Source organism: Furipterus horrens, unplaced genomic scaffold (genome assembly GCF_987537825.1).
Source record: "Furipterus horrens unplaced genomic scaffold, mFurHor1.1.pri manual_scaffold_1, whole genome shotgun sequence".
NCBI classification, from domain to species: Eukaryota; Metazoa; Chordata; class Mammalia; order Chiroptera; family Furipteridae; genus Furipterus; species Furipterus horrens.
Window position 1 is genome coordinate 204,575,218 of NW_028327171.1, and position 26,009 is coordinate 204,601,226.

At 42.3% G+C, this 26,009-nt stretch overlaps 1 protein-coding gene across 2 annotated transcripts in view; it reads right to left on the minus strand.

Moving 5' to 3' along the window:
- NHEJ1 (non-homologous end joining factor 1) overlaps positions 1-26,009 on the minus strand; it is a 76,770-nt gene that overhangs the window by 46,320 nt on the left and 4,441 nt on the right. For both annotated transcript variants that reach the window (XM_090284174.1, XM_090284183.1), the window contains exons 3-5: positions 25,420-25,632; positions 18,210-18,348; positions 17,545-17,603 (exon numbers count right to left, since the gene is read on the minus strand). In XM_090284174.1, the coding sequence (XP_090140300.1) occupies positions 17,545-17,603; positions 18,210-18,348; positions 25,420-25,632 (411 nt within the window). The remainder of the gene's footprint in view (positions 1-17,544; positions 17,604-18,209; positions 18,349-25,419; positions 25,633-26,009) is intronic.

A 26,009-nucleotide genomic window follows, 5' to 3' on the forward strand; every position in this document is an offset into this window, starting at 1 on the left:
TGCTCATTTCACCAGAATCAAATTAAATAATGAAGACAAAAATTCTCAGCAGAACATAGGACGACAAAATTTCCAGAGTTCTTACAATGGATCAAACAAGCTAAACAAGACAGGTAATATCCCTGTCCTTGAGGAACCTATCATCTAGTCGGGGGAGCCAGAAAAACCAAGCATTACAATGCAGTGCGGTCAGGGCCTATGAGACAGCAGAAAGACAAGGAACAGGGGTTGTCCAGGTGAGAAGGTTTGCTGGTGCTGCCAGGGGGCTTCCAGAGGGAAAAGCATGTGCCAGGACTAGAGATAGGAGAGAGAATAATGGGTTCTAGGAATTGACAGCAGCTCCTGTGACTGAAGTGTAGATTAGGGATGGAAGGTGGGAAGTATCGATGGGGGTGACTGTAGCCTAGCAGAAGAGTGGGAGATGAAGCTGAAGAGGCTAGTAGAAACCAGATCATAAAGCGCCCTAGTGGTTTTATTAAGGAGTTTGGACTTTCTCCTAAGGTCAATGGCAAGCCATCGATCAGTTTTAAGAGGGACACGTGGCCAGAATTATTTTAATCAGGAGCTTCCATCTGGTTTCTTTTCCTGATTGCAGATCCCTTAGGTTAGTGAGGTGATAAAAATAAAAAAAAGACACGGAAGTGAGATTTGGCCTGCTTCCTTTCCTTCAGTCCTTTAACAAGGGTGGAATCCAGAGGGTTCACATTCCCTTCCTCATGAAACTCTCCAGTCCTTTAAATTCTTGGCTTACGTTCCAGTCTTCCCTCTCAGTCCCCTTATTCCTCTCTCTCTGGCAAAGGAGAACCTTTGACCGCTTGGCAAGTCCTTTTTCCAACCAGCTGTCCTATGGACCTGAGCTATTAGCCTCCTTTCTTAAGTATTATGCCCCCTCCCCCACACTCCACTAGGGCTGTCAGGTAACCCTGCCAATAATCCACATTTCTAATCCAAGTCCCATCTCTTATCTCTTACTTGAATTCACCAACTCTGCCAATATTTACTTTTCCCTTTAATCCTAGACCTCTCAACTTCTAGAAACAATTTGGTGGCCTCCTAACAGAAAATTAAGATAATGCTGACCAAACACATGATCAATCTGTATAAAAAAGACCTCCTATCCAGACGGTGATGACACATTAGTAAATAAACTGTATGAAAAACATCCACTCCTGTCTTTACCTCATTACATCCCATGGAGCTGCAGTTCAAGGTTAGAAAAAATACCACAGGGCAGCGATGTTCCACCTTTTCCATGTCATGGCACACATAAACTGATTGCTAAAATTCTGCGCCACACCAAAAAATATATTATATTTTTGCCAGTCTGATCAAGAAAAAAGTATAATTTTGATTCATCCACACTAGATGGTTATTGTGTTGGCTGTTGTCATTTTTTTATTTGACAATCTAAGGGAAAAGAGGTCAGTGCCCCTAACTAAATAGTTAGGTGTCGCATGTTTTAAAAATTCTTGCAGCACACCGGTTGAACATCACTGCCCCAACAGAAAATTATCGCGGCCATTAACTTTATCTCTTGGCCTCACCTTTTAACCTTAGAATCACAGAACCTTAACACTGGGAAAGAAACCTTGAACCATCTAGTCCAACCTTCCACTGCAGTGTCAGAGTTCTTTGGCATGGCATGGTAATCGAGGTCAGATTATTTCTTACTGCCTAAAATTTCCTTAATAACTTCTTTTTCTATTCATCCCTCCACTCAACAGGTTTACAGTAAGACCTCTACATCCAAAAGGAAATAGCTAAACTCACTAGGTCTTAAGGTTCTAGAACAATGCTATTCAAAATGTGATCAGCAAACTGCTGCTGCTCCGTGAACTCTTTGTTACTAGCCCATGATGAGGTAAGCATTTAAACTGAGTTTAAGTATTTTAAAACTTTTATAGCAATCTGACATTGCCATGACATCCAAATACATGTTCACAGGACTCACTGCAATGAACAGGGTACAAAATGGTTTGAGTGTCATTCAACTTGTCACATGTGGCATGTGTTGCATATTAGCCATATGCAGTAAGACATGCATCAGATTGCTTTGAAAAGCACTGTTCTAGAAGGTTCCATGGGTAGTGAAGAGGATAGGTATGAGGGGGTTGTCTAGCTCACCTCTCTTTTCCCCTTCTGCGTACAATAGAGAATGAATATGCTGCATAGGATGAGGAACAGGAAGCTACTCCCAATAAGCCACTGGCTGTATGGGGTGAAGAGGAGGGCAGGAGTTGGTGGCCAGGTTATCAGGCAATAACAAACTCAGCATCCATGCACTCCACTTCCAGCAATGCAAGGAGTTTCCTTTGTTTTGGGAAAACAAGAGCCGCAAGAAGCCTCTCCTTGACACGTTCTTGCCTGGCTTCAGGAGAAGCCCAACCACCCCTGACACACAAACAGGACAGTCCTGGCCAATGATAGACAAGCCAGTACCCTGACCACAACGCCTGTTTGCTTTTCCTTTTCCACAACTTCCTTAGTTGGAGGGACACTGTGGGGCCACAGGTGGCTGCCAGCCTAGGTCACCATTCAAGAACTTCACCCCCAATGACCCAGCACCTATTCCACACAACTCTTCGATGACCTTTATATAGCTTACTTTCTCTCTCCAATATGGCACTTTTGGCTTGAGACCAAGGGCTTCTGGCTCCTTCCATAGAGTGGCAGGTAAAGCTAAGTGTCCAAGCACCACTCTGAAAAAAGCCATGTTGTGTTCCAGCAAACCATGTTATTTTAACTCTAAAACCAAGATGATCTGCATCATCCAAGTGCCCAAAAAGAACAATAGTTGAAGTTTCAAAAAAATCTTTTGATCAAGTATTTTTGTTACCTGAACCGAGTCACTTAAATATATTAGATCCTCAGCTTCGAGAACCCAGTTATCACCAAGACTAGCATATATAAAACAATGTACCTCTTCATGATGCAGAGGTTGGCAAAACTAACCCTCTAAGTAGCTAGCTAAGGAGTTTAGGACCAAAGACCAAAAAAATCAAACAAACCTTGGAGACTAGCTCTTGGGGTGTAAACAGAGTAAGAGAATCAACCTCTATAGCCTCACATGGAAGTGCCTTCTGACAACAAAGACTCCAGGACATTTTCTCCAAGAGTTCTGAGAGTAGGGCTAGCAAGCCCCATTTATGACTTTACTATGATAAATCAAGAGCCCTGGGACCAGCAAATCTTTCTTTCTGATTTGGTTAATCAAGGGAGCTTACTCTTTACCCTGATGGCCCAAGTACCCAAGTTTCTCTGAAGACTCATTTGTCCAGTAAGGGAGGGGTGTGGGGGCGGGACTCCCCCCACTCCAGGCCTCCTTCATGCCAAAGAAGGAGGAAACAGAATAAGCAAAATAAAATTCATAAAGCGAAGCAGTAATTATGGTGTGGTCAACAAGAGGCTGTCCTCAGGCCCATCATTATGTGGCTAAATTTAACGCCCTGCACGGCCAGGGGAGCCGTGCGCCCCGGGCACCGTGTGTCCACACAGACGCCAGCTCCGCCACCTTCACCCGCTCGACAGCCGTCAGGGCTGCCAGAAAGCAGGTCACAATTTTTTTATAGTCTGTTTACCAAGATGCTGTTTTTACTGCCGAGGTTTCTCTCATTTTATCTTTTTCCCTTTTCCCCAAACAGACTGGCCTGTATTTTCTGTCCTGGGTTTTTTTTTTTTTTTTTCTCTCTCTTTCTTTCTTTTTTTCTCCCTCTCTCAGTACTATTTTCAGAACTCTAATTTTATATGGTATGTCCCTTTTTTTTTTTTTTTTTTTTTTTTGGTAAATATTTGCCATGACTAAGCCAGGCACATCCAGTTTAAAAGGCTCCGTCCCACAAAACATCGAGTCTTTAATGATATGCATCTCATTAGTTTGTCCCATGAAAGGGGGTATAGAAAAAAAAGGGCAACTTACAGACTCTCTCACTTTTTATATCTAGAGAGACCTATATTTATATATAAGGACACGCTGAAAACTGACATTCTAAGCCCCGATACGAGGTTAGTACAATGGTTATTTGATTCAGGCTTTAAGGCCTCAGAAGCAGTTTCAGGAGAGAGGAGCTATCGGTCTGTATATCACTGCTAGTTGGTCCAGGCAGTTCTGACCAAATCAGTACAGCTAGAACCAGTCCTCGGACTCTAAGGTATTAGGGCTCTAGATCAGGGCAACAAAACTCTGGGAATCCTCTGACACTGGATTTCCTGAAATGGGTGTGAAAAAGGAAAAGGCGCACTTCCTTCACTGGTGGATGAAGTCAAAGAAAGAGAAGCTACGAGTTAAGAAAGTGCTGAGAGAGACCCCCTCCAAGTCAGAACTTCCATACCCCCCATGCTCCATCCAAAGGGACTCTCCAGCAAGGCAAAGCCCTAAAATTGATGGGAGGATTTCTTACTGTAAGTGGTAGGTTCAATGAAAGGAGCTGTATGGTCAAGTCCATTTATTGCACTGAACAAAAGGCACAGCATCCAATAAATACTCTCTGGTACGCACCTGTGAGGCTTTCAAACCCAGCTTGGTACTCTAAAATAGAGTTGAGGAGTCCCCAGCATTTAGTATTTTCAATAAGAAATGTTGAAGGAAGATCTCTCAGCCCTTCCTTCAATACATGGACTAAGAGACCCTGAGTACCTGCTCAAACAGCATCTCATGCAGAATTTATAGGAATCTGAAGGGGTCACCAAAGGTCCAGAGTCTCTAACTTGGTGTTCATCAGTTAATTTAGGGATAACCAGACTCTAGAGGATTAACTGATGCCAACTAAAATCATAAGAGACTAATTTAGAAATTAAAATGCCAATTTATTAGTTTATAAGGAGGGGGCTATGCCATTCCAGTGACTGATGTATCTTCAGCTAATTCTTCCTGGGAAGCTGAATAAACACTGAGAGTGCTACTCGTTAAATACAGAAAAAGGCAAAGAAAACAAAACAAAAGAGCAAATGACTTTATGGGATAGTTCATATACATTGTGGGAAGAGCTACATTTGTCCACATTCTACCACAGCATTGCTTTGGCACTGGACTAGATAAATTAATAAAGTATAACTCCTCGGTTTTCTTTTTCTTTTTTCTTTTGAGTTCTATGCAACTTTCCCCCTCTGCTGGTACATCTTCTCAGACTTCATGAATTAATTGTTTAACAGTTTTTCTCAAATTGTGTATAAGAGCCCAGAGGTGCGCAAGACCAAGAGTTGGAAGAAAGGACTGTGGAGTAAGAAATGTGGCAGTCCTTGGGGCAGAGTTCTCTAGCCATGCACCGTTTCCCTATCTTATAATTAAGTTAGACCTCTATATTGCTCACAAGTGGGTCTCAGGCTTGCCTACCGCCGACATAAGTCCCACGCATTGCTGTGTAACAAGTGGCAGGGTGATGGGACATGATGGAAGAATACTGGACTGGAAGCTCAGAGCACTGTGTCCTGGTGCCAAAATCTACCACTGTTTGACTACACAAGAGTTCTTCTATCTTCGTGGGCCCTCATTTCCTCATAAGTAAAACAAAGAGGCTCGATGTATTCTTAGGCCGATAAACTCCCCTAAAGCTCATGAAATTCGATAGCTCCAATCTCCGTCCAAGGTATCTGAGACACTGCGCTTTCCTTTGTTAAGGTGCTAGCCAGCCTAGGCCTTTGAGGAATTTGTAACCTCGGGTCATAGAAATACTATATTTACAAACAGTTGGGTGAGTTACTTCTGTGGATAGCTAATCATATCCATTTTATAGCAATTTTTCTTTATCTCACTATCAGAGGTTACCCCGAATTTGGGGAAACACTCAGCTTGAGACTTGTGTTTCCTTCGGCACCTACTAAATTCAGCACTGTCACCTCGCTCATCCCCCAGCTGCTGGGGCTGCAGAGCACTAAATGCTAAGATGATCATCAACTATTCCTTCTTTAAACCAATAAGTACCGTCATCCTATTGTCTCAAAGCTCCTCCTTATGCCTATCTTTACTCACATCAAATTGGAAGGGGTTCTTCCAAGTAAAAGATTCCAAGGGAGCAATGTACAGCATCAGAATTGCTCAGGCTTCAAGCATAAGCATTACAGATGCCAAAGAGCTTTTGCGGGATTCCCTCAAACCACTAAGCTTCAGGGGAGCCCATCAGATTGTGTACCCGAATAAAATATCTAGTGTGTCTTCCCTTTGGCAGCCATTTATTATACAAAATCCCTCTGAACTCTTAGCTCAAGATTAATCTCTTCCAGAAATACCTTACCCAAACTAGCCTGGTATGAATCCTAAATCCCATCCAAATGAATCTATTTCTTCCTCCTCTCAGGTAACATTCATTTTACGTATTTAGAATATTCTTTGTATATATGTAAATTCTAGTGGTCTAATCTCTCTTAGAGGCCCATCTTTCAAGGGTAGAACCCATGTTTTAATTTTTCAGCATCACCAAAATTAAATATCATGATGTTTCATGTTTTCTCTGCTATTTAGTAAGTACTGTCCACATAGTGTTTCAACTTCCAAATAGAAAAATAAACAGACCAAAGATCTCCCACACAGAGTGAAAACAATGCTTCCTGAGACTTTGTGACAATGTTTGCCTTGACAATTCCCTATGGGCGATAACGAGGATGCCCACGAATCCTAACTACTGGACAGCTAAGCTACTAACCTAGAGGACTCAGTCTCTGTAGGACTCTCACTTTTCAGTGTGGCTCACTCTCCAAAAACATATTATGCCTAAGTGACGGCTATGAGAGAACACGTTAGGTATAAGGCTAAGGTTATGAAGCCAACAGATCAGGTAAAACTTAAAGGCATAAACCGTTTAATACTTTTTTCTCTCTTTGTTTCTATAACCAGAGGAACATTTACGCATGTGCGGGACTCCTCGAATGCCAACACCTTTACGCTACAACCACCCGTCATGGCGTACCTCCTGTCTACAAGGCACTGCAGCAGGTCCAGAAGAGGAAACAAACCGAGCAAGCCAGTGCTGCCCCTCAGGAGTGTATAACCTAACAGGAAAGACAAGTATAGAAATTCTTTCAAGGAACTAGTAAAAATGACCCATGGACGTGAACAACAGGGCGAGGATTGACTGTAGGGGGCGGGATGGGCGTTCAGGGGAGAGCGATGGGGGAAAAAATAGGACAACTGTAATGGAACAACAATTAAAAAAGGATCGCTTTGCTGGATTTAAAAAAAAAAAGAAATTCTTATAAGGTCAAAGTGATAAGTGGCACAGGGAAGATACAAAGGCTGTGAGAGTCTGGAAGAACAAAAGAATATAGCTCATACTTTTACTTCTGTCCTTTCGCACTGCGTCATAACAGAAGTCAGGTAACCGTCTGATCCTCTTTTTAAGTAAGGCAGATCAAATGCCCTCAGCAAGGACTATATAATTCTGGGATGAAAAGGCTACATCTCCTGGGGAAAGAGGATAGAAACTGGCAGAAATCAAGTAATCGATCTTCCAAATATCTCCTGGGCCTTCGTGCCATGCATAAACCCTCGGGGAAGGACACTTTGCTCAGTTCGGTAGGTCCCTGTTTTCACACTCTCCTTTCCCAGTGGCTTCTCCTCTGCTTTCAAACATATGGGTCTTCCCAACTTAAAAAAGGGTTTTGCTTAAGCCCCTTCTAACTCTCCCACTAGCTCTCATTTCCTTTGCATTGTGAAACTTCTCTAACGAGAGTTCTCCATTCACTGCCTGACCTCCTGAGCCTTCCTCACACTGCCTGCAATCTGCTCGTATTGCCCTGAACTAGGAACTGCAGAAGGGCTTTTCCTCAGGCAGTCACCTTTTCTCTTTCGTCTCTCTCCTGTATGTGGCACTGTGAATCACTCTACTTGGTGACAGGAAGAGCATAGGATTTGATAAAGACAAATATGAGTAAATCAGCTGAGCGACTTGAAACAAATTACTTAGCCTTGAGGCTCTGCTTCTTTATCTTTAAAATGAGGATAATATCACTGACCTCACAGGTTTGTTGTAAGAATTAAAAGTTTTAATTTAGCTTAAAGTGCCTAGCACTATGTCTAGCACAAACACAGCATGTACTTGAAACGGTTAGCTCCCCCTTTCTTGGATGACTTACTCCTCCATCCAGATTCTGGTCCTATCTCACTCACATTTCCTCCACTGCCTCCTACTACTCCTTCCAGTTATGATTGCTCCCCAAATCTCATCACTGGACTCTTGTTCTTTTCTTCATGCTCTTCCCAGGAAAAGGTGCATCCATTCCCAAATATTGCTCCTCTGCATATGATTCCCAAGTCTATTTCTATAGGTCCTTTTTTCAACCTAAGCATCAACCCTACTTTTTAAAACTCTTTCCTGAGCATTCCCACTTGTATGTCCTATAATCCATTTAAATCCAGAATGTATTGAAAAAGATCTTTCCCTGGCCCGGTAGCTCACACAACAGAAGGTTGCAGGTTCAATCCCCAGCCAGGACACACATCTAGGTTGCAGGTGGCAACCAATCAATGTTTCTCTCTCTCATCAATATTTCTCTCTCTTGATCTTTCTGGCTCTCTCTCTCTCTCTCTCTCTCTCTCTCTCTCTCTCTCCCTTCCTCTCTATCTAAAATCAATAAGTATAGCCTCAAGTGAGGATTAAAAGTTTTTTTCAAAAAAATGAAATAAAAAGATCTTCATGCTATGTTTTCAAATTAACTCTAATTACATATAAGCCATTAATGTTTTTATAAGTGACGACATTGTTAAATGGGCCTACTGTAATCAATGGAGCTTTGTGACACCCTTCCTCTACAAGAGGGAAAAAGAGGGAGACTCAAATAAGGGTAATATCACAGCAAAATGCTTCAGAGGTATGTGAAGCTTATAGATATGTTAGGCCTAAAGGGGCTAGGTATTTGTCAGAAATAAGGCATCAGTCACCACTGCCTCAAAGTCAATTCTGAACTAAGTAGATTTCTTAGACTGGAGATTAAAAGCACATGAGAGCCCTGGGTGATAAGGCTCAGTGGATTGAGCACCGGCCTGCAAACCAAGCAGTTGCTGGTTCAATTCCCTATTAGAACACGTGTCTGGGTTTCGGTACAGGTTCCAGTTGAGGGCTTGTGAGAGGCCACCGGCTGATGTTTCTCTCATTCTCTCACACATCAACGTTTCTCTCTTTCTCTCCCTCCTTTCTCCTCTCCCTGAAAATAAACTACTAAAAAAAATAAAATAAAACCACATGAGAGACTAACAATAGATTTGGTGAAGCTAAACAAAACAACATAGTTTTTATTTTAAAAGAGTTGGTAACTTCCTTTAAATTGAGTAAGATATGCAGCTTCCGGGAGCAGTGCCTGTTAAATTGCGCTAGCCTATCTGGGTCTAGACACAGGGGATACATAATTTAGTTTACCACAGGCCCCCACAAATCTCTTTTGTCTTTTATTCAGCCAGATACACATATTTATGTTATATGCCTATCCCATGTAGGCATCTGAGTTTATAACATTTGGTTTTGAGTTTTTTCAGATAAGAGATTTTGGAATATGATAAAGTCCTTCAAAACTGGGGTTCCCAGACTCAGAAACCCGTCTTCTGGAAATGAATCATTTTATCTCATTTGCATATTCTACATAGATTCCCTTTTAGTTTTCCCTCCTATTTTTAATAAATATTCTTTTGAAAATATGAACCCTTACAAAGTTTCGTAAAAGGAAAATAAAGAAAGGGGCCTTTTAATACGTTCTTGGGCCAAAAGAAAAGAGGTGGTGACCCCCAGCAGCAGGGCTCAGTGGTGACTTACAGGGGTCACATTGAGAAAACCCCAAAGAGAAGGCAAACTTCAGAAGAAATATAGTTGAGAAACATGTGAAGCCATCCCTTCCTCCCTGGAGATTTTCATTCCAGAGCTCAAATACTGGTGGATTTGTGCTTTAAATAAGGAAAACCATTGCTTTATATGCCCAAGATTAGATTTAATTGGGCCCCACCCATGATTTTCCCAGTCTGTCAATAGCACCACTATTCTTCACATCACACAGGCATACCACTGACAGCCTAATCTTCCTGAAAGATTACTTTCATATGTCAATTCTCCAGTCAAAACTTTCAATGGTTTCCCACTACCCACAACAGTAATTAATAACTGTAAGAAGGAAGTGCCCCATCTCCATCTCCTATCTAGGAGATGTGCCTCTGTTTGAGAATCACTGCATGTAATGAGCGATCTTAACAAATGGACTGAAGTGGACAAATGAATGGATTATAGGCAAGAAAAAAAGCTGAAGAACATTACCTTCAGAATAAAGCACCCGTCTTCTAGACCAGCATTTAAAGCCCTCTGTAACCTGGCCTCAAGTTATTATCTTGCTCATCTTATTTCCTACTTACCCTCACCCACTCCCATTCCTATTGTGCAGCCTTTGTCCACGTGCTTTCCACCTAAATTGCCTTCCAAAATTTCCCTAGCAAAACTGAAAAAAAAATTAGAGTCCAGCTCCAGACCTGCCCTTTTGTTTTTTTTAAAGAGAGAGGGAAAGAGAGGGAGAAGGAGAGAGAAACACCAATGTGTAGTTGCCTCTCGTACGCCCCCAGCTGGGGACCTGGCCTACAACCCAGGCATGTGCCCTGACTGGGAATCAAACATGCAAGCCTTTGGTTCGCTGGCAGGTGCTTAATCTACTGAGCCAGCCCTGCCTTTTATAGAAATCTTTTTTCAATTACTCCACTACTATGGCCCCTATTAACACTCATTAAGCACAGTGAGCTCTTTGATGACAATATTATCATACCTCATATACTCACAGAACCTGCCATAGTGTACATGCACTATACTGAATTCCAGAAGAATGAATTAACTGCAAGTTTCTCTGGATCAGAGAAGTGACAAACACAATGGTATGGAGGACATGCTGAGGCATCTGGACTTATCCTTCTGTATGATGTCCATGAGGATCCTGACAAAACATAGTCTGAATCCTATGTCTCCCTCTACTATTGAGAATCAGGTGCATGGCAGAGGGGAGACAGACCATAAACAATAAGCCTAAGTGAATGTTATGGTAGAAAATAAGGGATATGGAAAAAATAAAAAGTAAAATATGGGAAAGTAAAATGGGAGTGCCAGCTACAGAGGGGCAGGGATGTGCCTTACAATTTTAAACAGGATAATCAAGGTAAATTCCATTGAGAAGGTGACATTTGAACAGACATTATTGTAGTCCATGTAGATATATCCACAATTTTTTCTTTAGAGAGAGGAGAAGAGAGGGAGAGAACATCAATGTGAGAGAGGAACATCAATCAGTTGCCTCTTACACAACCCAACTGGGGACAGAACCTGCAACCCAGGCACGTGCCCTGACTGGGAATCGAACCAATGACATTTTGTTTTATGGGACGACGCCCAACCAACTGAGCCATCCTAGTCAGGGTGTCCACAAATTTTTTAACATATCTCCCCTTGAGAGGTGGAGCTTAATCACCCTCCCCTGAGTATGGCCTGGACTTAGTAACTCACTTTCAATGAAGAGAATACAGCAAGATAGTGATGGGATATCACTTCTGAGACTACATTATAAAAAGACTACAGCTTCCATTTTGGTCTTGATCTTGGTCTTAGTCTTGGTCTCTGAGGGATTACTGGCTCTGGAGGAAGCCAGGGATGTTCATGTGAACAGCCCTATGGAGAGGCCACGTGGCAAGGAAATGGCACCTCCCACCAACAGCCGTGAGAGAGCTTGGAATCGAATTCTCCAGCCTATTACGATGACTGCCTTCCCATCCAAAATCTTGACTGCAATTTCATGAGAAATCCTGAACTAGAATCACCGAGTCAGATTTCTGACCCTCAAAAACTATATTAAATGTTTTAAATCACTAGTTTTGAAGTAATTTCTCACAGAGCAACAGGTAACTAATAGAGACATAAAGGGAGTGAGGGAGCTGGCCACAAAAAATATCTGAAGAAAGAGCACTCCAGGCAGAAGGAACAGGCAGCATAAAGGCCTAAAGGCAGGTGCTGCTTAGAGTGTTAGGAAAACAGCACAAGGCCAGCGTGGCTGCAGTGAGTCAGTGAGGGAGAGAGTAGCAGGCGATGAGGTCAGAAAGGTAATGAGGTTCAGATCATGTAGGGTTTTATAGGCCATCGTAAGGTCCTGGTTTTACCTCGTAAACGAAATGTGAAGCTAGTGAAGAGCTTTGAGCAGGAAAGTAGTACAATGTGATTTAAATTTTAATAAGATCACTTTGTTGGCCAGAAGATGAGCAGGGGTAGCAGCAGGGATACCAGTAGGAGGCTATTGCAAAAATGCAGGAAAAAGATGACAGGAGCTCAGACCAGAGTGGCAGGGGTAGGCACAGGGGACCATGGGAATAGCAGGATAGTGTACCTATGCTTGGAAGAAGGAGAGCGGGCTGAGGAAAGGAAATATTGTCATGGAAAACTAAAAAAAGAGATGATGCCTGAGTAGAGTTGGGAAAGTTAAATAGGAGTTTGTCGTGAGGACAAGGGCGAAGAGAATACAAAGCAAATGGGTCCAGAGGCATATGAGCAGGAAGCTGCCAATACTTCAGTAAGATAAAGTTGTGGGTGCTATGGGCGAGTGACAAGATCAGGCCGAAGAGTTCAACAGGACTAAATCATGAATAATCTTGTGTGACATGCAAGGAATTTTGAACTTTATCCTATAGGCTACTGAGAAGCACTAAAGGACTTTAAGCAAGACAGTGACATAATCAGGTTTCTGTTCAAAGAGATCACTCTAACGCCACTGCAAATTCAGCTGGAGGGGAATAAGTACTGACTGGGAGAAAAGTTAGGAGGCTGTCGCATGGTCAAACCAAAAATGGAGCAGGGTGTGGTGAATCTAAGGCAATGGAAGCTGGAATACAGAAAAACAGGATTCAAAAGACAGTTAACAAGTCAGGCTTTGGAAGTGAGGACAAAGAGAAAAGCGGGTAACTCCCATGTTTTCTAAGTTTCTAGCTTAGAAAACTGAATGGATAATGGTACAATCCCCCAAGGTAAAGTATATAAGAAGAGGAACAGGTTAAGGGGAGTAGATTAATAATTTTGGACATGTTGTATGTGGGACATCCAGGTGAAAATGTCAAACATGCAGGAAGAAACACGGGCCTGAAACGATGAAGATACAAAGTTGGTACTCGATGGGGTACACTATGATAGCTGAAACTGGAGTCTCAATAACTCAGAAAGAGAGTGAAGGGTGAGAGTATCAAGGACACAATGCTAGGCAACACTAACATTTAAGGAGCAAGTAAAGAATGGGAAGCCAGCCAAGGAAACCAAGTAGAAGCTGTCTGTGAATGAACCTAACAGGACAAGAATGTTCCGATTAAAGGACTCCCCATCTTCCCCAGATGTCTTTGATATAACCTCTAGCTTTCTGAGAGTATCAATGAATAACTTCATTGCTTGAAGGATCTACTCTAGAATCAGGCTGCACCAGACAGCAGATGAAGATAGTAACTAAAACTAGACAGGACACAAAGGCCATGGCTACATTTAGGATGCTGAGTCAAATCAATGCAATGGGGCTATATAACTAAAACTGTAAAATACAAATTGGTTAAGGAATTACACTGAACAGATTAAGTCTTACAAGGCATTCAGAGTGCAGTAGCAGACGTGACTGCTATGCTGAATACTCTCCTCTCACGGTACAGGAGAACTGCAAAATCTCTCCCTCTGTTAAAGCTCCCCTCCCTAAGAAAGCCAACTTCACGCAACTGCCCAGGTTTTGGTGTCAAGGGCTGATTCCTAGCCAGGGGTTGCCAGCTGCAGAGGGCGGGGCTCTATTTTGGGCTGCCTGTCCCTGAGCCTGGCCGCGTCTGGTTTGAGCAGCATGCAGCCCCAGTGACTCACACACCCATGCAAACCGCCTGTGGCTCGTGGCCTGGCCTCGGAATGCCAGCCTTAGGCCAGCTCCCTCCTCACCCCATTACACTGGGATAAATAAATAAAGAGCCCCGCCAGCAGCCGCACAGCCTGATGGCAACCAGATGGAGAGAGAAAGGCACGGACAGGGCCAGGGGAAGGAACTCCCTCCAGTGGACTAGACTGAGAGTGGGCTGCGTCAGCCCAGTCATTCTGAAGTTCCCCTTCCACACAGCTCCGACTGCCATGCAGTACCAGTCCCCGATTCCTTGACTCGTCTTCTACTCCTAAAGGTGACTTTCAGCCCTGGTTCCAGGAAGTGCTCTATATGGGGCTCTGGCCAGCAGCCACCCCACCCGCCTGACTTGTATCAACATTGCCACTATTCCCCCTCTAGTAGGGCCACCATCAGCTGGCCCCCTTGGGCTCCCTGGAAATGAGAAATCAGAGGCTCTTAGAGGAGAGGAGGGAAAGGGGCTATATATGGAGAAGTAATAACCTCTGTGCAATCCTTAAATATTTTTCCTGGCCTTAGTATCCTAGAAACCTCCCTGTCCTACTGCCCCCTGCCCTATCTCTATGGCCTTTTGCCCAGCAACAGTCCCAATGAGAATCAGAAAAAACAGACCCCAGGCACTGACCGCATGGCCCTCTGGCTTCAGTCCTGGCCTCCCCTGCACCTTCATCCCAAGCTCTCTGTCCCTGGTTTGTTTATCTTCCTATGTTGCTTATTTTGATGGCACATCCTTTCAGCTCAGTCTTAAATGACCCCATGACCCTTCTGTGTCCTGTTTGTAGGACCCCAGGCAAGCAGAGTAACTGAAAAGATGCAGTGGCTGTAAGAAATTCTGCAGTTCCGTTAGGAAACCTTTCAGTTCTAACGGCGATGCTGGACACTCAGTGATCCCAGAGGACAGTGCAATGATCCTAGAGGTCACAAGAATTTCACATTATCCTAGCCCTTAACTCACCTCTACTTGGTGTGTACAACCAAAGTAACAAAATGAAACAGGGATAATCCTAGACAAGAAATACAGAAGGTCCCAACCACACAGCTATAGCTTTATGACCTTCAGCAAGTCACTTAACTTCTCAGAGGCCCAATTTCTTAATCTATGAAATGGAAAGCTACAACTACCTATCTTTCAGATCCTTTGCAGATATAATACAATCCTACAAGCCTATGTGGTTTGGATGTGACCCACCCAAAGTCTGAAGGACCAGTATCCTTGAAGTAGTTGGTTCCAAAACACCAATATCCTTCCTGAACTAGCAACTGGATTCTACATGCTTCCACAGTCAGTTCTGTAGGGTTCCCCCTGCCCTAAGAGCATGGAAGAGATGAGCCTTCAATTTTATAAGTGAGAAAATAAAGGCTCTGAGAGAAGTGATTTACCCAAAGCTACAAAATAAACGAGGAGAATAACTGAAGATCCCAAAGAGGTCTAGCAAGCAACACTGTATCTACAGTCCACACTGCCAGTTTTCATAACATCCCCCTGGCATGTATTTATCAACATATTCATCCACACGCTTATGGGAAACCTACTAGTTCTAGACACTATGTTCAGTGCTGGGGATACAGAAATGCATTCAACATAGTCTTTGCCTTCAAGTAGTACATAAATCAGTGGAGAAGACAGTCTTGCAGACATACAAACAGTAATATTACAAAGTTATAAGTAGTAAAATAAAAGTACAAACCAAGGTACTATAGTAGCAGGGATGAAGTATTATCGTTACAAGGAGAGTCCTGAAAAGCCTCCTTAAGAAGCTGAAGCTGGCTGGTATGGCTCAGTGGATTGAGTGCCAGCCTGTGAACCAAAGGGTCACTGGTTCAATTCCCAGTCAGGGCATATGCCTGGGTTGCCAGCCAGGTCCTCGGTTGAGGGTGAGCGTGAGGCAACCACATATTGATGTTTCTCTCCCTCTCTTTCTCCCTCCCTTCCTCGCTCTCTAAAAATAAATAAATAAAATCTTTAAAAAACAAAGATTAATAGAAGTTTTATAAGCCCAAAACATTGGGCATTCTCAATAAAGGGAACAATGTGTACAAAGACATAAAGATTAGAGAAAAAGCACTTTTGGTAATTAAAAGTCATCCAGCCCTGGCTGGTGTGGCTCAGTGGATTCAGCACTGGCCTACGAACCAGGTCACTGGTTCAATTCCAGTCAGGGCACATGGCTGGGTTGCAGGCCGGGTCCCCCAGTTTGGGGTGTGGAGAGGCAGCCAATCGATGTTTCTCTCACACATTGATGTTTCGCTCCTTCCCTTTCTTCCTCCTTGCCCCTATCTCTGAAAATAAATAAATAAAGTCTTTTAAAGAAATTTTTAAGTCATTCTACAAGGCTGAAGCATAAAGTACATGAAGAAAAATGTCAAGAAACCAAGCTGAATAGGTATGCAGGCATTAGATGAGGAATGGACCCCTCTGCTGAGCTAAGAAGAAGCCATGCATTGTTTAATAAGGGGCTCAGGCAAAAACCAGTATGTCATCTCCAGCCTCCGTTAACCTTATATCCAAGCTTACAGACAGGGGAAGCTGAGAGTAAAAGGGCGTAGGAAATCTACATTTAATGGTCTCTCCCCATAAAGACTTGAAACCTATTCTGCTTCAGGACTTAACAACACGATTTCCTTCTCTAGAGTTACAATTGCTTCAAGAGATGGACTTTGCACTCAACTTGTATTTTTTTGTCCTTAGTGTGAAGACCCCAAGCATTATGAAGTCATTGCTCAGCAAACACACAAAGTCAGAACAGAAAGTTTCAACTCAAGAACACCTGCTTTATGCCTAACTCTGTGAAAAGTATTAATTTTAGGTTGAAAAGCAGTATGAGTTACAGCGCCTATCCATAAGGAGCTTACAAAGTAGCCTAGAAGACAAGATAGAAACGTGAATAATTTATATATAACATAATATTATAATAGCATTATTTACTTTCATAATAAAGTACCAATTTGGGTAACATGTACAATTAGGAAATTGGGCAATCATACTAAGGTACTAACTGTACAACCAACAAATCCCAGAAGAGTTAGAGAAGGAGAAGATCAATATTGACTGGTATTATCAAAGGTCACTATTAATAATACGCCCCCTGTTTGGCATTTAACAGATGTTTCTTTTGGCCAAGCTCAATCCTTAGAAGGGAAACCCAGGCAGGAGCTTCTGACAGGCCACAATTATCTACTCCCCATTCATTCCTTTGCCAGTCCCCTTGTATAAACACTGTGATTTTCCACAGCCTACTGTGCCCACAAGACAGTCCCCAAATGGTAGCCCTGTGCTTTCCACCCTCCTCTGCTGTGGGATGTTGAGGGGCCTGGACAAGTAATAATAACTAGCCCACCCCCACCCCCTACCCCGCTCCATAATCCAGACCTCTGATCAGACCTCAACAAGCAAAAATGTAGCAACTGGGCAACCAAGCTTTCCAAGGTTAGAGAATTCCAAATTAAATACCTAGGTTCTTTAACAGAGATGTTTTATGAATGTTAATCAGCCCACTTCTGCCTTTTACATTCTTTCCCCCAACTTTCCCATGTACATCTCAAGCTTTACCAGACTCTTCTATCTGCAACTTTTTCAGAGGAAAAGCTTCGCAACCATGTAAGCAACCTAACACCCAAACACAAGTCACCACTCGAGCACCTGGAAAAAAGGAAGTAAAGTCAAGTTGCACGGGTGAAAGGAAATAACAAATACTCTACCTCTACCATAAATTGTTCCAAGAAAGAATTTTCTTCAAATGGCTCTGTCTTCAACCGATCTGTAATAAGAAGGGATACAGAAAAGAAATGTGAGCCTTAGGACAAGGTTCTTACCTGTGAGATAGAAAGGAAACAGAGCCCAAAACTTCTCAGGGAAGAGCACAGAGATGCAGTACCCAGTGGCGCCTAGTCCCGTGGGAGAAGGGATGAGAGTATGTGGGCAAACAGGAGGAGGAGAGGGTGATTAGCAACAAGTGACGGGTTCCATGGCAGCGTGTGCTCTGGAAGGTTTTCCTAACACAAAGACAAAGATCAAGCTGAATTTTTATTCTGAAGTTGGAGCTATGCAACTTCCTCAAGTCCCAAGTTCATGTTGCCCTCATACAATTTTGTATAGCTGCTGGCCCCTTTCCAAAATCTTTCTTTGCCATTGCCTAGGGCATGTCTGGGCTCGGTTACAGTTTCTATTGACCAGTTGGGCACCAGCCAGGTACTAGAGGCAGAGAGAAGTGTCACCAAGCATCAAGTCTCCAGTTTTGGTCAGTACCCAGCACCCACCCTCAAGGAAGAAGCTCTCTAATACAAATAAAGTCTCCCCCTTTTCTGAGGCACCTTTGATTATCTGTACCGTTTCTGACCCAACATCTCAAAGAATGTCCTCTCACCTCGGCTCAGCGTAGCCCCACTCTCCTGGTAGTCCTGGATCTCTAGATCTTTCTTACGAAGCAACGCTGCCAGCTCCCTCACCTCGCACTGCAATGCCAGACTCATGCCCATCAGAGGACGGATCAAATGTTGGGAGACCTTTCATGGAAGAGAGCAATTAGCCAACAGATACTTATAAAATATTCCCTAACACTCTATTAGTAGAAAAAATACTGTTTCATAGGCAAGCAATCAATTTACATGAATGTAAACACAAATGTAATAATTAAATAAGTACATTAAAGAAGGTCAAAGATTTTCTCTGTATCACAGATAAAAAGATGAGAATAAAGAATACCCATGAATAGATACCCAGAGTTGTAAAGAGAAGAATGTGATGCAGCTGATCAAAGGGAAGTGCTAACTCAACTCTCAGCAGAGAATGAGAGACAAAAGCAGAAGATCCAAGTAACCTTCAAGAAAGCAGGTGTGGCTACAACAGAGTGTGCGAGCTGGAGTATAATGGGAGACAAAAATCCACAGAAAGCAGAGGGATTTCAAAGTTGAATCTGACTCAGACACTACTCAAGAGCCATTTCAATTTGTCTCCACTGATGCAGCAAAGTCTAAGGTCATTCCCGGAACAGAAGCAAGCCAGTCACCAAGAGACCGACACGCATACCTTGCTCTCAACAAGAGGTAAGAAGGTCGCAAGGACAGCCATATTCCAGTGCAGTTAGGATGCTGTTCTCATGTGCTAATGTACAGCTATACAAAATCTTCATTTAATTCACCTATGCAAGGTTTCTATTAGCCTTGGAAAGATAAAAGCCTCAGCCAAAGAAAATAACTAAAATCAACAATCTATTTGTGGCTCAGGACATAACCAGCATTTCTTTCCCTTCCCGCCAGGAGATGAACTCAGGAGGCGCTAAGAAGAAATGCCCTAGACCAGAGGTCAGCAAACGTCTTCTGTTAGGGCCAGAGAGTCAATATTTTTGGTTCTGTGGCCCATACAGTCCCTGTCGCAATACTCAGCTCTGCTTTTATAGCATGAAAGCAGCCATAGACAACATGTGTAATAAATGATGGTGGCCGGGTTCCAATAAAACTTCACAAAAGTAGGCAGCAAGCCAGGGTTAGCCTGCTGGCCATAGTACACCAACCCCACCCTTGATCTAAAACGGAGAATTTCTAGACAAAGATGCCCCCCAACAGGCTTGAAGTGAGGCATTGGTACTGAAGTTTCCTATAAGATGGACAAGCCAGACTCATCTCGATCAGGATCAGAAGTCTCAACTCTTCAGATTTGTGTTTTTGTTTTCCATTAATTTTCTAGTAAAACTTACTACTAAAAACTCCAATTGTATTGCAGCTCAAAGTCAGAGAAAAGGACTTTTTTCCACATTTCTCTAATGGGATGGCGGAGGTTAGAGGTGAATGGCAGTAGCTTTTGTGCCAGCAACCGGACCCAAGAGATGCAAGGTCACTGGCACAAAGTGGAAGACCAGAAATCAAGTCCAGCTATAGAGATCAGTCACTTCTTCTCATTACACAGCATATCCCAACCTGGTATGGTCTGCCAGCTCAGATCCTTAGTCTAAACGTAAGTTTCTAGGAAGTACTCTTCAGAATGTGGCAGAAGTTCTGCTTTGGGAAAATTTATCTGCTCTAGATCCAATCCTCTGTGCTAAGAATTGTTTTTGGTAACTTTGGTCCTGTTCAAGGTTTCAAGGTAAATGAGGAAGAAAAACAGGTGAATACTTGTATGAAAGCAAGACAACGTTTGGTGGGTTGAATTGAAAGTAATTGCACTTGCAGTATCACCATCCATTTGCTGACAGCCCTCAAGTAACAGAAACTCTTTATGTTAATTATCCAGCCTCTCTCTAGGAGGCCACCTTAATAGCAATTTCTTTGAGTGATAGTAAATGTAACAACATGAAACATGATGAGAAACAGTCTTTAATCAATGCCGTGTCTAATTAAACATGGTAATGTTATACCAGGCACCTCAAATTATCTATTAGACTCCAGTGTCCACAGAGCAAAGAAAAAACAAAAACAAAAACAAAACAGACCTTTTTATCAGTAAATATTTTAACTTCTAAAATATTTCATAGGACTGGGTTACATCACTCTGAATCATTGGGGTATAACTCACTTCAAAGTTAGTTGAACACTAACTTAGATCAGTTAATTAGAACAAGGCATTGCGGCTAACGGAACGCATTTCAAAGCAAATCCACAGACACTACAAGGAAAAATCTTGAAATGCTTTTAGAGGGCAGGAACACACCCACCCAGCCCCTTCATTTACAGACAGCAATATATGAAGAGATGCAGTTCAATGAGTCAATTCAACAAATACCTACTGTGTACCTAACACATGCTCTGATCCTAGGAGGCCTGTGCCCTCAAAGAGCTCAAGAGCTAAGGAGACCAGGAAGTGTGGTGTATATAGAAGCAGGGGTTGGCAATCTTCTCCAAAGGAAAAGCTATTTATAATTTCCCACAATATCTTCAGATTTCTCATAGAAATGTTCACAAGTCGTAGGCAGGAGGGCAGAATGGCAGTTACAAATCCCAAGATGAGACATATCAGGTTTGGATACAGTGAAAAGGGTAACAGACTGGGAACTCGGAGACCTAGATCCTAGTTCTGGCTCAGATAGTTACTGGATGTAAAAATGGCTCAACCCCAAGTACCCTCATGCCCCCAATCTTTTCTAAAAAGAAAAAGTACGAAGTTGGGGTATGTGCTCTCACAGGCCCACTATAATGCTAAGGGTAAGTAACATTACATATGTCCTTTTATTTAATCCTCCTAACTCCACAGTAAGGTTGTGATTGCTATCTCCACTTGACAGATAAAGAAATCGAGACTTATAAAAATTCAGTAACTTATCCCAAGTAATATAAGTAGTCAAAGTGGCGAAGCTGAGTTACAAATTTAGGTCTGCTGGTTCCTAAGCCTGTGCTCTTGGCTCTCTCTAAAAACAAAACAAAACCAAAAAAAAACCCAATAACTTTACATGTGAGTCCCAGGAATATTTTTTAAAGATTTTATTTATTTATTTTTAGAGAGAGGGGAAGGGAGGGAGAAAGAGTGAGAGAAACATCAACGTGTGGTTGCATCTTGCGCACCCCCAACTAGGGACCTGGCCTGCAACCCAGGCATGTGCCCTGACTGGGATCGAACTGGCGACCCCTTGGTTCGCAGGCCAGCAATCAATCTACTGAGCCACACCAGCCAGGACAGTCCTAGGAATTATAATATGGCCAAAGAGGTGACAAATTGAAAGTCAAAATATGGAATATCAAGAATTACATTAGACTGAAACAGTGATGAGTGTTCCATGGGTTCCTTTTTTTTTTTTTTTTTTTAAGATTTTATTTACTTACCTTCAGAGAGGGGGGAAGGGAGGGAGAGAAACATCAATGGGCAAGAGATACATTGATCAGTTGCCTCTTGTATGTCCTCAACTGGGGACCTGGCCGCAACCCAGGCATGTGCCCTGACTGGGAATCAAACCAGCAACCTTTTGGTTAGAAGGCAGGTGCTAAATCCACTGAGCCACACCAGCCAGAGCTTTTCTTTTCTTTTCTTTTTTTTTTTTAGGACCATGAGTGCCCATTTTAAAGCTCCAGTCACAGGCACAGGTGCCATGCTCCACCCTTGTCATGATGAACCAAATGAACTGGCCTGGCTACCACCATGGTAACGTGCTACAGGTTTAACAAAAAGATATCATGTTTTGCCCTGGCTGGTGTGGTGGCTCAGTGGATTGAGCGCTGGCCTGAGAACCAAAGGGTCGCTGGTTCGATTCCTGGTCAGGGCACATGCCTGGGTTGCAGGCCAGGTCCCTGGTTGGGGGTGTGTGAGAGGCAACCACACATTGATGTTTCTCTCCCTCTCTTCCTCCCTCTCCTCTTCTCTCTCTAAAAAGAAATAAAATCTCTAAATAAATACATAAACCTCAAAATCAATCAAAACAAGAAGATATCATGTTTCAATTTTTTGTGGACAACAGCGTAGAAGCTAAAATTCACATATTTTTATGTAAAATTTTCCTATTCTTTGATTTTTAATAAACCTTGGAGACTAAAAAATAAAAAGAATTACATTAGGAAAAATGTGTAAACAACACAAAGAATTACATTAGCTATTGGAAAGAATACACAGTGGAAAGGAGAAGATAAGAGAAGTTTGCTTGCAATGGAAATGGGCTCAGTGTTGGAAAGCAGAGACCTGAAGCTTTATATATTCCATAATACCCTGCAGAGACTTAAGAACTACTAAATTATGGATGTAAATACACTATGTTGTAGAGGGTGTGGGGAAATAGGTACTCTTCCTCTCTCCTGTATGACTAGTAGGAGTTAAACTGCATGATCTCTCTGGAAGACAATCTGACATTATGAGAGCAAGATTAAAGATGCAACTATTCCTCACTTACTTATTCCACTTCTAGGAATTTACCCACACAGTTACACAATGAAAAGTAAATACAAGGATATTCACTATATATAACAGCCAAAGAATGGAAACAACATGTCTGCTGGTAGCATATCAATTAAATATACATTGATATATTCATTAAATAAAACACTATGTTGTCATTAAAAAGTATTAAGGCAGTTCTAAATATATTGTGATGAATGACTTCTAAGTTCTATAACTAAGTGAAAAAAGCAAGATAATGAACAGTGTGAATAGTGTGCTGCCATTTATGAAAAACACATGCATATACCCAGATAATATCTGATTGTGTGACTATGTACAAACATACATATATATACACCTATATGTAGCTTTATTTAAGAACTCAAAAGAAGCTGATTATCAGTAGTTGCTTTAGAGAAGGAAAATGAGGGACTGTCAAAGGGGGTAGAAAGAAAACCTATTTTTTTCACTGTATACCCTTAAATGTCTGAAATGTTTGTCTTTTGCATGAATTACTCATTCAAAAAATTTAAATAAAAATTATCACAAGAATGAGTAACAAGCAAAAATTATGATTGTATGACCTCACGGACACACACATAAGCTTGAAATAGTATCCACCTACATCCTTGCCAGTGTCCGCTGGCTCTAACTTTTTCCCTAAAAAGCTTCCTCAGGTCCAGGGATTTTCCTGGGACGACATTCTTGTAAAAATAGTTATTTTATTTTACATTAAAGCATAATCATTATCAATTGTTCAACGTTCACTTCTTCCCACAGCCAACCAAGACTCAATCCACTCTGAACACTGCAGCTCCTCAATTAGAGAAACTTGCCTAGAATAGTTTTTTCTTTACATATTATTTTCAATTATAATGTCATTATTCTTTTGAAAGAAAATCTATTAGAGCTCATCAGCCTCCAAGGTGAACTGCCTCCCCAATGTCACTTCTAAGTTTCTAGGGCTGTGTTATGCAAAATGACACTAGACATCATTTAAGCTTCCCAAAGGTGACCCAAAGGGTTTGGTCCCAGAACAAGCATTATTGAGGGAATAGTGCCCCCTGGTGTTACTTAGAAAAAGTAACGGGGCTTTGAATAAAAGAGGTAAAATCTATATGTAAAACAAGATGGAAAATTACACAAGAAAGTCAATTAAAATCACCAAATGTGAGTGACTATTATCTGCTAAGCACTGTTGATGGGCCTTAGAAATTCAGAGTTGAATGATATATATTCCTCCAAGCACTCAAGTCTAGCTTTACTGGGTTCCAGATCAAGAATAAACACCAGAGAACAGCTTCTCAAAAGGCACTTGGTCCCATCCACTCTATTGATGCCAAAACCCCAAATCACCTCTGGGAGACTAAAGAAGGGGGACAGGAAATGATGCCCTCTCGTCAGATCCCTCTGCTGATAAGCCTGTATCCTTAGGCCTTACATAGAAGACCCTCCCTGCCAATGCTACTGACTGAAACAAGCTGTTATTATAGAAGTGTAGAAGAGACCAGCAGCAGTAATGCCTGCAAATTAATTCTTAATGTCCACTCTCAACTAACAAATGTCTTTTTTTAAAGTTTTTATTGATTTATTTTTAGAGATAGGGGAAGGGAGGAAGAAAAGAGAGGGAGAGAAATATCAATGTATGAAGGAAACATTTATCGCTGCCTCTTGCATACCCCCAACCAGGGATCTGGCCTGCAATGCAGGCATGTGCCATGACCAGCAATCCAACCAGTGACCTTTCAGTTTGCAGGACAACACCCAACCCACTGAGCCATACCAGTCCAGGCTCAACTAACAAATTTCTAATAAAAGCTCTTGGGGCCTAAAAAGCTACAAGTGAGCAGAGGACATTATTACCCTAGTCCCTGAAAATGGGCTCTCAAATCAGACCTATCTGCAAGTCAAATTCCAGCTCATTCATTTATAAGCTGGATGACTTTGGATAAATTACTTTCAATATCAGTTTTCTACTCTGAAAAACAGGGAAAGTAATACTTACCTCGCAGGACAACTGTGAGAATTAAATGATGAGACAGTGTTCAGAAAGGAACCTAACACTGGTACATACTCTACCCTGTTGCCAGAATGATACTGATAAATTACAAATTGAATCATGTTAAGCCCCTGATTAAAGTTTTTCAATGAATTCCTGTTGCCTTTGGGATAAAATCCAAACTCACTAGAACCTTTCAAGATCTGTCCACTGCCTACCTTATTTCTCTCAGCTCCCTACAGTCACAAAGATCCCCCACTTGCCCCACATTAAACCAGTTCCATGCCTCTCCAAATACACTCTTGCCAAGAATGACTTCTTTATTTTCTCCCAATTAGTTCCTACTCATCTTCAAAACTCAGCTCAGAAACTCTCCCCTAAAGAAGGTTTGTCAGATCCTCGTTCATCCTGGATGTATCTCAATCAAAGACTTTACCATACTTTATCCTGTTGCCCGTCTGTCTTCTCACTAGATTACAAACTCCAGGAATAAGCTATGTTGTCTTAGATCTGGACACCCAACAATTGGCCCATAGTAGATGTTTAATAAATGTTGAACAAAGTAATGAATAAAGACATCCAATAAAGTGTGTAGACTCAAACTCTGCTCCATTTGCAAGGAAAGGATGTACCAGCCAATCTTTTTTTGTCTTCTGTCTAGCCAAGGAAAGTTTTCCAATTGGAGAATTTCAAATGTAGTTTCAGAAACATAAAGAGCACCTAAAGCTTCATCTCAAAGCAGCTAGCAGCCCCCTGCTCTACCCCAAATTTGAATTTTACTTACCAGGGAAGGGCTAGCTAGGATGCAGTGGAAATTCCAATAGAAGGGGAGACCAGAGAGCTCACTCCGCACCCGTAGTATCAGTGCCTCCGCCACACGATCACAGGAGAAGGTAGCTTTTCCAGGACAAACAATGTCCTTCATCAGTGGACGAAGCAGATCATCCAAATGACAGAGAAAAGCCTCAGGGGGAGCAGTCAGGCGCTTGTTCAGCTCCTAAACAGACAGCAGGATTTGTACAGAGTGAGGGTGCTAAAAGGAAACTGACTCCCTCGTAAGAGCAAAGGAAAGCTGATTAACATGAAGAGAGTGGGCATGAGAAGAGAGATCAACTGGCCTACCTCACAATTCTTCATTTTTTAAAAAGATTTTATTTATTTATTTTTAGAAAGAGGGGAAGAAAGAGAGAAAGAGAAGGCAGGAAACATCAGTGTGTGGCTGCCTCTCGCACGCCCCCAACCGGGACCCAGCCCACAACCCAGGAATGTGCCCTGGCCAGGAATGGAAATGGCGACCCTTTGGTTCACAGGCCAGTACTCTATCCACTGAGCCACACCAGCCAGGGCCTACTTCACAATTCTGCCTTGCACTGT